This window comes from Nerophis lumbriciformis, linkage group LG03, assembly GCF_033978685.3.
Source record: "Nerophis lumbriciformis linkage group LG03, RoL_Nlum_v2.1, whole genome shotgun sequence".
In the NCBI taxonomy this organism is placed as follows: domain Eukaryota; kingdom Metazoa; phylum Chordata; class Actinopteri; order Syngnathiformes; family Syngnathidae; genus Nerophis; species Nerophis lumbriciformis.
The window spans coordinates 58,424,497-58,437,311 of NC_084550.2; the positions used below are offsets into that span (position 1 = coordinate 58,424,497).

A 12,815-nucleotide genomic window follows, 5' to 3' on the forward strand; every position below is an offset into this window, starting at 1 on the left:
TGAATCGAATGATCGGATGATTCTGAGTCGAATCATGGAGTTGGAATAGCGACTCCTATTGACTCCATTGTAAACTGACTTTAGCTTGCATTTATTTACCAGTTAGGAGTGCATTACAAATACATATTGTCACACCGCGGTGAGGGATGTCTTGTCTTGGTTTTTTCTGTCTTGTGATTTGCATGTTTTAGTTTGAAAAGTAACTCTCCTCTCGTTTCAGGTCACTTGCCCTTCCTTTTGTGTCATCAGTCTGACGTCATCCCGGTTCCCTGATTGTTTCCACCTGTTCCCTATTACCCTCATGTGTCTTATAAGCCCACTCCTCCCTTTGTTCTGTGCCAGATTGTCTCGTTTTATTCGTGCTCTCTAGCATCCATGCCCATGTCCATGCCTTGCCTTACCTTGCCTTACTTTGCCTCGTCTTTTGCTTATGTTCCTTGATCCTGAATCCCTTCTTGCTATTTTGAGTTTTCCTTTTTTCCTCCTCAGTAGAGTGATTTTTTGTTATTTAGTTTATTCAGCCGAAGTGGTGAGTTATCAGTTATTTTTTCATTTATTTTCTCAAATTTTTGAGTGACAATTTTTGTTATACTTTATTAGATTAGATAGTGTAGAATTTTTCATAGCTGTTGTTTCTTCCTCCTGTTGGAGCGTTTTTTGTTAATACGTTTTATAGCATATACGGCGCCAATTATAGTTCGTCTTTGTTTTTGTGTTTTCCTCCATTCGGAGTGATTTTCGGTTGTTCCTATTTTTTTGGAACCTTTTTTCGCCGATTAGTTTTTTGGTTAAATAGATATATTAATTCCTTGACTTTGGAGGTGAAAGGAAGCTGTCAAAATAAAAGCCTGTCAAAGTTCCCTACTCTGCATCTGAGTCCTATCCTTTTCACCAAGCCTGACACATATGTGTTCTTGTCTTACATAAAGATTCAGAATGATGAATGAAAATTAAAATAAATTAAAAAAAGAATTTGAATCGAATGATCTAATGATTCGGAATCGAATCATCACCCCGAGAATCGGAATTGGGTTGAATCGTTATAGGCATACTTGTCAACCTTGAGACCTCCGAATTCGGGGGGTGGGGTGGGGGCGTGGTTGGGGGCGTGGCTAAGAGGGGAGGAGTATATTTACAGCTAGAATTCACCAAGTCAAGTATTTCATATAAATATACAGTATATATATATATATATATATATATATATATACACATATATATACTGTATATATATATATATATATGTATATGTATAGTAAAATATATATATATATATATATATATAGCTAGAATTCACTGAAAGTGAAGTATTTTCATCATCGCGCTTGTAATCTATATATATATATATATATATATATATATATATATATATATATATATATATATATATATATCAAGAGGGACAGAGACAGTGCACGTGGATCACATGTTACCATGGAGAAAACATGGAGAGACTGGAATGTAATAGAGTGATCTATGTTTGTCTGTTGCCATCTCCTGGTGAATGTTGGCTATAGCGTACTGGGGTTACTTTTTGGTTGGCCAACGATTTACGTAGTGTTGTGCACCTGACATCAAGTGTGTGAGTCTCTTCTGAAGTCTACAGTAAAGAGACGTACTTCATCCCCTCGCCTGTTTATTGCCTCCAACTCAATATATTACAACAACATTGCTCCTCCAGGTCCGCCTGAATTTCGGGAGATTTTCCGGAGAAAATGTGTCCCGGGAGGTTTCCGGGAGAGGCGCTGAATTTCGGGAGTCTCCCGTAAAATCCGGGAGGGTTGGCAAGTCTGGTTATAGGGCTGCAACTAACGATTAATTTCATAATCGATTAATCTGTCGATTATTACTTTGATTAATCGATTAATAATCGGATAAAAGAGACGAACTACATTTCTATCCTTTCCAGTATTTTATTGGGGAAAAAACAGCATACTGGCACCATACTTATTTTGATGATTGTTTCTCAGCTGTTTGTACATGTTGCAGTTTATAAATAAAGGTTTATAAAAAAAAGCCTCTGCACATGCGCATAGCATAGATCCAACGAATCGATGACTAAATTAATCGCCAACTATTTTTATAATCGATTTTAATCGATTTAATCAATTAGTTGTTGCAGCCCTAAATCGTTATATGTGCCCTACTATTCACAGTTCTACTAATAATGTTGATCATTCTTATGTAAACAGAAAAGTGATTCCATTGTGCTGATGTATGCTGACTGTAAATCCAATTAAAGACGTTCAAATGTTTGCTGCATTAAAAAAGGCCGTGGGTGCTCATGTTACCTCCTGCAGGTCTCACGGCGGCCAGAGGGGGCTTTTTTTATTGGCTTTGAATCAGACAAACACCGCCTGGTCGTCACATGGGTGCACAGAGGAAGCCAAAAAAAAAAAAAAAAAAAACCTGCTTCCTGAAATGCTCCTCGTCGCGGACTGCGTCTGTTTACTCCACCCGCGCGGGTCCTTTTCTTTCATCCTCCTTTTTGTTTTTGTTTGGTTGAATCGATGCCGACGATGATTAGTAAAGTGAAGAGCGCCATGAACACGCTGGTGGGAGGGATGATGCCACACGGCCACCATCACCACCACCACCACCACCACCACAACCATCACGGAGGAAGCTCGCAGCCCGGAGGAGCCGACGGCCTTCCGCCGCGCTTCCCCTACGGCCGCCCGGACTTCCTGGAGCTCACGCCGGAGCTCCTGCAGTATTCCACCGAGCACGCTTCGCGGCCGGTGCTGACGCTGAAGAGAGGCAGCAGACTGCCTTGGCTCACGGGATACGCTGAGTAAGTACAGGCGTCCGTTTGGGTCTGCTTTTTTTTAAGGTGTTTAGACATTTAGGAGGTGTTGGGTACAGAACACTGCAGCATCTGCAAGATGGCCCTCAAATGAAAGGCTGCTGCATTGCAGAGCATCAACCCGACCTGCCAAGGTGTTGCCCTTCTGATCTGATACTCCTATAATTGAAGGTTCCAAACTTTGCCTGTTGCTGCCTTGCTACGACACTACTTCTGTTGCAGCATAGCTTCTAGGGCTGCGAATCTTTGGGCATACTTGCCAACCCTCCCGGATTTTCCGGGAGACTCCCGATATTCAGCGCCTCTCCCGAAAACCTCCCGGGACACATTTTCTCCCGAAAATCTCCCGAAATTCAGGCGGAGCTGGAGGCCACGCCCCCTCCAGCTCCATGCGGACCTGAGTGACGTGTTGACAGCCTGTTCACACGTCCGCTTTCCCACAATATAAACAGCTAATGATCGAGGGCGAGTTCTTGGTTTCTTATGTGTGTTTATTGTTAGGCACTTTCATTAACGTCCTCCCAGCGCGGTAACAACACACAACAACAGCAGTCAAGTTTTCGTCTACCGTAAAGCAGTTCGTCTGCCGTAAACAGCAATGTTGTGACACTTTTAAACAGGACAATACTGCCATCTACTGTACATGCATATGTGACCCACCCATAATGTGTCGCATTTTTGTGTTGATTTATTTATTTTATTTTGTGGTTTGAATTCGTTTTTGGAGCTGTCATTACACATTTATCAGTATTCACATTGGTCAGTAGGGGGCAGTAGGGTGTTTCTTCCCAATTGAATGCTATCACCTGCAGACCGGAAGTGCCTTGTCATTCTGATGAGAGCGACCAGTCTGTGAACAATTGAAATGTCCTGTGTGCTTTTTCTTCATGTATAACAGGTTAGTTTTGGTGAATCAACTCACTGAATAATATCCATGTGATCTTTATAAGTTTAAGTACACATTCTGATGGTGGAGCCAACTCTAAAGTGTTTGTGAGTTGTAGTTTGTATTTGTGAATGAATCCAGTGTACAGCTGCAGTAATCAATACAAAATGGCGACATGAGTACGCAATGTTTATATAGGAACTTCTGATCCTAATTCAGACTCCCAAATTAGAGCTCCCGTTTTCTTATTGATTTTATAATGTATATTTGTATAATGTGTGTGTTCTGAAATAGTGACAGAGAATAGAACAAGGATGGACAATTCAACCCTTAACTCAACAATGAGTAGATGAGTGTTATGTGTGTGTATATGTGTAAATAAATGAACACTGAAATTCAAGTATTTCTCTTATTTATATATATATATATATATATATATATATATATATATACATATATATATATATATATATATATATATATACATATATATATATATACATATATATATATATATATATATATATACATATATATATATATATATATACATATATATATATATATATATATACATATATATATATATATACATATATATATATATATATATATATATATACATATATATATATATATATATATATATATATATATATATATATATATATATATATATATATATATATATATGTATGTAATGTAATAATATATATATATATAGCTAGAATTCACTGAAAGTCAAGTATTTCTTATATATATATATATCTTAACCACGCCCCCAACCACACCACGCCCCCCACCCCCCACCTCCTGAAATCGGAGGTCTCAAGGTTGGCAAGTATGTCTTTGGGTGTCCCACGATTCGATTCAATATCGATTCTTGGGGTCACGATTCGATTCAAAATCAAATTTTTTTTTCCGATTCAACGCGATTCTCGATTCAAAAACGATATTTTCCCGATTCAAAAGGATTCTCTATTCCAGTGGTTCTCAACCTTTTTTCAGTGATGTACCCCCTGTCATTTTTTTTTTAATTCAAGTACCCCCTAATCAGAGCAAAGCATTTTTGGTTGAAAAAAAGAGATAAAGAAGTAAAATACAGCACTATGTCATCAGTTTCTGATTTATTAAATTGTATAACAGTGCAAAATATTGCTCATTTGTAGTGGTCTTTCTTGAACTATTTGGAAAAAAAGATAGGTTTTTATGTATATTTATGAAAGGATTTTTGAATTGTTGCTATTTTTAGAATATTTAAAAAAAATCTCACGTACCCCTTGGCATACCTTCAAGTACCCCCAGGGGTACGCGTACCCCCATTTGAGAACCACTGCTCTATTCATTCAATACATAGGATTTCAGCAGGATCTACCCCAGTCTGCTGACATGCAAGCAGAGTAGTAGATTTTTGTAAAAAGCTTTTATAATTGTAAAGGACAATGTTTTATCAACTGATTGCAATAATGTAAATTTGTTTTAACTATTAAATGAACCAAAAATATGACTTATTTTATCTTTGTGAAAATATTGGACACAGTGTGTTGTCAAGCTTATGAGATGCGATGCAAGTGTAAGCCACTGTGACACTATTGTTCTTTTATTTTTATTTTTATAAATGTCTAATGATAATGTCAATGAGGGATTTTTAATCACTGCTATGTTGAAATTGTAACTAATATTGATACTGTTGTTGATTATATTCATTTTTGTTTCACTACTTTTGGTTTGTTCTGTGTCGTGTTTGTGTCTCCTCTCAATTGCTCTGTTTATTGCGGTTCTGAGTGTTGCTGGGTCGGGTTTGGTTTTGGAATTGGATTGCATTGTTATGGTATTGCTGTGTATTGTTTTGAACAATGAACAAAATAAAAAAAATAAAAAAATATATAGATTAAAAAAAAAAAAAGAATCGATTCTGAATCGCACAACGTGAGAATCGCGATTCGAACTCGAATCGATTTTTTCCCACACCCCTAATAGCTTCTATACCAGCGGTCCCCAAACTCCGGCCCACGGGGACCGCCAGTTTTTTCCACAATCCGGTCCTCGACCCAGCAGGCACGAGACACTGAAACAACGTTGAAAATTTGTTGAGGTCCTGACGTCGAGCAATTCAAACCTAATGTTGGAACGTGTTTTTTGACAATCTTTAATCAATGTCTGGTTCTGACGTTAATTTGACCATTGAATTTTGGTCATTTCCCAACCAATATAATAACGGAACGTTGCAAAATAGTTGTATTTGTAAATTGAGACAACGTTGATGTATAATGTTGGATACACGTTGTTGGTTGGGAAATTACCAAATTTCAAGATTCAAGATTCAAGATGCTTTATTATTGTCCATTCTTTAACATGTACAAGACACATAAGAACTGAAATTTCATTTTCGGCACAGTCCCCCTAAGAGCAGACATACGTTTACAGGGAGACAAGACGGGACCGCCAACGGATCAGCCACTTACGGCGCTCCTTAAAAAAGGTGGGAAAAAGGTGATATTGGGAAAGGGGGGAAGAGTAAAAAAAATATCAGTCTAAGGCTGGACCCTCGGGAGGGGGTCCAGACTGAGTCCAAGGGAAAAAAACTCATATAGCATAGCACACATAAACATGTTACATATAATCACAACAACTCGCAACATAGGGTGGGGGGGATTTGGGGCCCTGGAGGCCGGCCTGCTGCTATAAAGCGCTACTGGCCATCCATAACCCCAGGAATTAAACAGTGGTGAAGGCGTTGGTTGAGGAAGGGGCGGTTGCGTTCATGTATGCCCAATTAACTTGGGTGTGATGTTGAAATGTTTTTGTGGACTGGGGCCGATCTCAAAGTTTGACACCAGGTGTTGTTGAGAAAAAGGGAGGTCAAAAGCGTCCATCGTTGAGGTGTACTCGGGGGTGTTTTTCAGAACAGACTGTTCCTGATAGCGTCAAGGCCATTCGAGGGAGTCAAATCGTAGATTAGTATGTTGTTTTCTTCGAGCAGTCAAAACAATGACTTGCCTGCTCCATGTGTCCGTGCTGGTTTCTCTCAAATTCAATTCAATTCTCCTCCTCAGCAAACTTCTCCATGATGTGATCCATTTTGCGATTCAGTTCACAAATCGCCACAGTCTGTGTTCCCACAGCCTGGCCCAATCCTTCCATTGCGACGAACAGCCGTTGGGGTCCTTGAGTGGCTGCCATCGTCTTCCGAATTTGACGATTCACCAGAGCAATGCCCAGCCCAATCAGCAGGTGCCCCGCGATCACGGTTCCAAATAGGTAGATGTCTTCCACGTCCTCGATGGAAAGGACTGAGAGGCACATGATTCTCCATTTATCCCAGGAGTCTCTCACGTACCCCGCAGCGATGGTTCCATCAGGGCAGCCAGGCTCCCCCAAACCTCTTCTCCTTGTCAAAAAGACTTTGTCAATTGCGTCGAGAGTCCAGCTGATCATATCCATGTTCGATGTTTAGATTTGAGGACAGCGCAAACAAAGAGGCTTCAAAAAACTTCAGACAAGACAAAACGAAGAGAGCAAGCAGGGAAGGAGGGAGCGGAGAAAAATGCGGAGAAAATGCGACTAGAGGGCGGTCGCATTTTTAAATTCTGGTTTCAATGGTTTAATCAACGTCACAACCTGACATTGAATAAATGTCATCAAAAAGCATGTCGTTTCAACGTTGTATTTGTGTTGTAGAATATTGGTTGGAAAATGGCCAAATTTCGATGGTCAAATCAACGTCAGAACCCAACATTGATTAATTGTTGTCAGAAAGAATGTTGTTTCAACGTTATGTTTGAGTTGCTCAATGTCAGGACCTAATTCAACAAGTTCCCAACGTTGTTTTAATGTTTTGTGCCTGCTGGGTTAATGATATTGTCACAGTATTAAGACCACTGTTTGATATTATTGTGGTTTTGTTTAAAAAAAAAAGAGTATTGTTAAAAATGTTACGGTGTGTAAATTGAAGTGGCAGGAACAATTAGGATGAACACACTTACCGTAATTAAACACAAAATACATAATGCTAAAATGTTTTAATCATATTTTTTACTACAAGCAAATTTTGTCAATTTGGAAACACTCGAGACCAAAGGTGGCGCTTTGAAGTGTTACAGACTTTATTACCTTCTGTTTTCACCAGGGTTTGTTAGCAACATAACTCAAAAAGTTATGGACAGATTTTGATGAACATTTTAGGAAATGTCTGAAAAAACAAAGATTTTTCTACTAAGAACTCTAGACACTTGAAAAATGTACAATAAGCAACAACAATTGAAAATAGAGCAAAACTATGTAATATAAAAAAATATATGTTAATACAAATTAATAAAACAGATTTGATTTAAATGTATTTAATGTATACATTTTTTTAGCGTTTTTGAAGAAAATCATATCGTCATAGCTATTTATGCAAATTATACAAGGATGTCATCGTAACCACACCCCTAACCACGCCTCCACCATCACAGGTATCTTGGAAATCTAGGAGAAACCATGTTATTGAAATAAGTCCCTGGACACAAAAATAAAGGATTTTAAATATTTTATTAGGTCAGAATTTAGAAATGTCATTAATTTTGTTACACCGCCATCCTGTGTTTTTGTCGGATTATAAATGTGATCAAAAATAGAATAATTTAATGATATAACATTTTTTAACTATCATTATCAGCATTGGTATGACCCCTGTAACTACCAGTGTTGGGTTAGTTACTGAAAACCAGTAACTAGTTACAGTTACTAGTTACTTTATTTCAAAAGTAACTCAGTTACTAACTCAGTTACTTACACCAAAAAGTAATGCGTTACTGTGAAAAGTAACTATTTAGTAACTTTTTTTTTTTTCTTCTTTTTTTTTTTAAAGCTCCCATTAATGCCCTTTTAGCCTTCATTTCAGTACTGTTATTGCACTGGAGAATAATACAATCTGTTGATCAACTTGACATGCATTTGCATCACTGAACTCTGCTAAGCAATGTGATCTACATACAACACACAAAGACAAAGATATGTTTCAAAGGGCCAATTTATTTCAGGCCAGAACAAATTGACAAAACTATTTTAAATAGCTGCAACATAACATACATGAGTAACAAACAGCATAATAACAGCATAATAACAACATAGCTGTAAACCTGGCTTCACCTAAGGAAGGCACACGTGACATACACAAAGCCTAACCAGGCAGATTTGAATTGTTGTTTTGGGCAGTAGACGGGATCTTTGATCCAAGACACAACTTACATTTAACTAAAATGTTCTTTTCTTTGTGCTCGACAAAAGAAAAGAAGTGAGAATATCTCATACTTGCCAACCCTCCCGAATTTCTCCCGATTTCCAGCCGGACTTAAGGCACGCCCCGTCCAGGTCCGTGCGGACCTGAGTGAGGACAGCCTGTCGTCACGTCCGCATGGCCAACCAAAAAGTAACCACAGAACACTAGTGTTCTGTGGTTACTTTTTGGTTGGCCAACGGTTTAACAGAGCGCGCCTCCGGCTTGTGACACAAGAGATTCAGAAGGACGACACTGCAGCGCTCCAATAAAACACACTCAGATCTTCTGTTTCTAGCCGATACTACATAAAAAGTTACGTAAAATAACGCAGTAACGCATCATGTAGTAACGGTAACTGAGTTACTGAATATAAAAAATAACGCGTTAGATTACTAGTTACCGCCGAAACTAACAGCGTTACCGTAACGCGTTACTAAGTAACGCGTTAGTCCCAACACTGGTAACTACTTGGTATTGGATAAATACCCAAATTTGTAGTATCGCCCAAAACAATGTACAGAAAGATAAGTGTTTTTTAAATTCTAACAGGAGGGAAGATAGAACTACGTTTACAAAAGTTAAAAAAATTTAAATTAAGACCCAGTTTATCAGCTTATTAGCTAAATTAGCTCATTTTGTTCCTATTGTCTTTTATACCGTATTTTCTTGAATTGCCGCCGGGTATATAGTATGCGCCTGCCTAGAATTACTGCCGAGTCAAACTCGTTTCGCAAAATAATTAGCGCATGCTCAGCATTACCGCCAGGTCACAATTACCGCCAGGTCAAACTCGTTTCGCTAAATATTATTTTTATCAGCGCTTGTCTAGAATTACCGCCGGGTCAAACTCGTTTCGCAAAATAATTAGCATATGCCTAGAATTTCCGCCGGGTCAAACTCGTCACGTCACGAGTGACACTTCACCTGTCATCATTTTCAAAATGGAGGAGGCTGATTTCAATAATTTAAAATCGCATAAAGGGAAGAAGATAAAGAGCTATTCAGTAGGATTTAAGGTCCAAGCTATTGAATATGCTAAAAAGAACAGTAAGCAGCTATGTTTTATTAATATACCGTAGCTGCGTGTGTCAAATATGAGTCATTAAATGACTCCCGCCTCCTGCTGGGAGAGGGCGCTAGTGATCCTTCTTGCGACTACTCGGCTGCAGAAGAAGTGACACCAAGCAGCAACAGTTAGCAGCAATCGTTTATTTTTTCCTCTCGCTTGCACTTTTAACATGGAGGATTACATATCTAAAATAAAACAGTTTTCTAAACTGGACTTTCAATCGAAGCAGGAGGTAATAATTAAAGGAAGATCTCCATCGAGACAGAGGGACTTTTACAACTGAAGAAAGATAAGGAAGACTTCTATAAACAAGTTATCAATGCTTTTGTTCAGAAGGAGCTGCGCATGGACTTCATTCATAAGTAAAGGTAAGACCATAATAACGTTTTTTTATTTTTTATTAAATGTGCTTTTCATGATGGTATCCTTACATCACACTCAAATTTATAAGCGCAGGCCTAAATTTACCGCATGCCTTTGGTAAGCGCCGGAGTGAGAAGAGGTTTTAAAATAATTAGCGCATGCTTACATTTACCGCATGCCTTTGGTAAGCGCCGGAGTGAGAAGAGGTTTTAAATTAATTACCGCCCCGGTGCTAATTCAAGGAAATACGGTATACCAAATAATATACGGTGATGTTATCGTAGGAGGCTGCAATATATATCGCAATACAGATTTCGGGCAATATCGCACATGTTTCTCTGTATAAAAAATATATATATTTACCATTGTAACCCGTTTAAAATGGTAATAATCCATTCATCACTGGTATTCTCTCTTTAAGTGTACTGCAGGTGCTTTAGCCTGTAATACAGCGGCGCAATTTACGGCCAAAATGCGCTCTTTCTTTGGAACATTCCCTGCTGTGCAAAAACATTCCATTCTCCCTTTGTGTGTTTTAGGGTGTATAAGGCACGGACTAGGTTCTGGCCCCCACTGTACAGCCTGTGGGCCTGGTGAGGGACACAGAAAAACAAGTTGAGTCATGCTGGGATCTTGTTTATTTTGTCCGTCGTTGAGGTCGTTTGCAAGTGGAATAGCTGAGATACTCCACGCGTGCAACACAAGTGCGTTAGAATCGGATCAATGATGGCTGCATGGACTTTGCAGTGCAGGCCAGCTGGAGGGCGCAAAGCTGCCCAAAATGCTGATACCGCGCAGGATTATGGTCTTTTGCGCTCGCCATCTGACACACGCCATGGTTGTGTTCTTATTTCTCCGGCCTTTTGGAAGTGCATTGTTTTCAATCGATGCTAACTGACGCTGCAGCACATTGAAAGTGGACCTGAGTGCACTTATACTAAAGTGCTTTTGTGTAATAGCTGCGCATCTCACTCACGTATACAATTTACTTTGCCTCTTTAGTTCATCAACAATTAGGAGGGGTGCGGTCCGTGTATTCGTAATCAGGTTTCTCAGTCCGTAACATTCGGGACGGTACAGAAGTGAGTTCTCACATAGGGATATGGAAAGTGAGGGAGAGGTAGTTGAACTGCTTCAATCTAAATCAGTGTTTTTAAACAATAATTTTCGCGTCAAAATATCACTTACGCCATCCATCCATCCATCCATTTTCTACCGCTTATCCGAGGTTGGGTTGCGAGGGCAGCAGCCTAAGCAGAGAAGCCCATACTTCCCTCTCCCCAGCCACTTCTTCCAAGTCCTCTCGGGGGATCCCGAGGCGTTCCCAGACCAGCCGGGAGACATAGTCTTCCCAACGTGTCCTGGGTCTTCCCCGTGGCCTCCTACCGGTCGGACGTGCCCTAAACACTTCCCTAGGGAGGCTCTCGAGTGGCATCCTGACCAGATGCCCGAACCACCTCATCTGGCTCCTCTCGATATGGAGGAGCAGCGGCTTTACTTTGAGCTCCGCCCGGATGACCGAGCTTCTCACCCTATCTCTATGGGAGAGCCCCGCCACCAGGCGGAGGAAACTCATTTCGGCCGCTTGTACCCTTGATCTTGTCCTTTCAGTCATAACCCAAAGCTCATGACCATAGGTGAGGATGGGAACGTAGATCGACCGGTAAATTGAGAACTTTGCCTTCCGGCTCAGCTCCTTCTTCACCACAATGGATCGATACAGCGTCCGCATTACTGAAGACGCCGCACTGATCCTCCTGTCGATCTCACGATCCACTCTTCTCTCAAGACTCCGAGGTACTTGAATTCCTCCACATGGGGCAAGATCTCCTCACCAACCCGGAGATGGCACTCCACCCTTTCCCGGGCGAGAACCATGGAGGTGCTGATACTCATCCCAGTCGCTTCACACTCGGCTGTGAACCGATCTAATGAAATATCAGTAAAAATAGGACGTAAACAAAATGCCTTTCCTCTGTCTAAATGCCACACTGAGTTGCTAGTTAGCTAACCATCTAGGTAGCTTACTCGTTGTCGCCTCCGTTCGCTCTCCGAGCCACAACGTTGACGGCTGTCCACTTTGCTGCCGATCATATTTGGATGATTACAATCCCAAAAATGTGAGTTCCTAACCAGCTGTAGTTCTAGAGCAGGGGTGTCCAAACTACGGCTTGCGGGCTAAGTCTGGCCCCTCGACACGTCACGAGTTTAATAAGGAATCTGGCCCACGGGGTTCCTTTTTGACTTAATTTAAAATTGCTGCAAATGTGCCACCATCTTATTGACAACTGGAGTAAATCAGGTTGATGACCATGTATTTTACGTTGAAGTGTAAACAGCACATCATTTACCTATATGACCCAATCCTAACAACCTTTCCATTTCATGGCGCAAATAAACTGCAACCATGCAACGTCAACACACATGG

The 12,815-nt window shown here is 40.1% G+C and overlaps 1 protein-coding gene across 1 annotated transcript in view; it reads left to right on the forward strand.

Moving 5' to 3' along the window:
• Positions 1-2,372: 2,372 nt before the first annotated feature.
• ppm1j (protein phosphatase, Mg2+/Mn2+ dependent, 1J) overlaps positions 2,373-12,815 on the forward strand; it is a 47,357-nt gene continuing 36,914 nt past the window's right edge. The window contains exon 1 of the mRNA XM_061940139.2: positions 2,373-2,794. Coding sequence (XP_061796123.2) covers positions 2,511-2,794 — 284 coding nt within the window. The 5' untranslated portion in view covers positions 2,373-2,510. The remainder of the gene's footprint in view (positions 2,795-12,815) is intronic.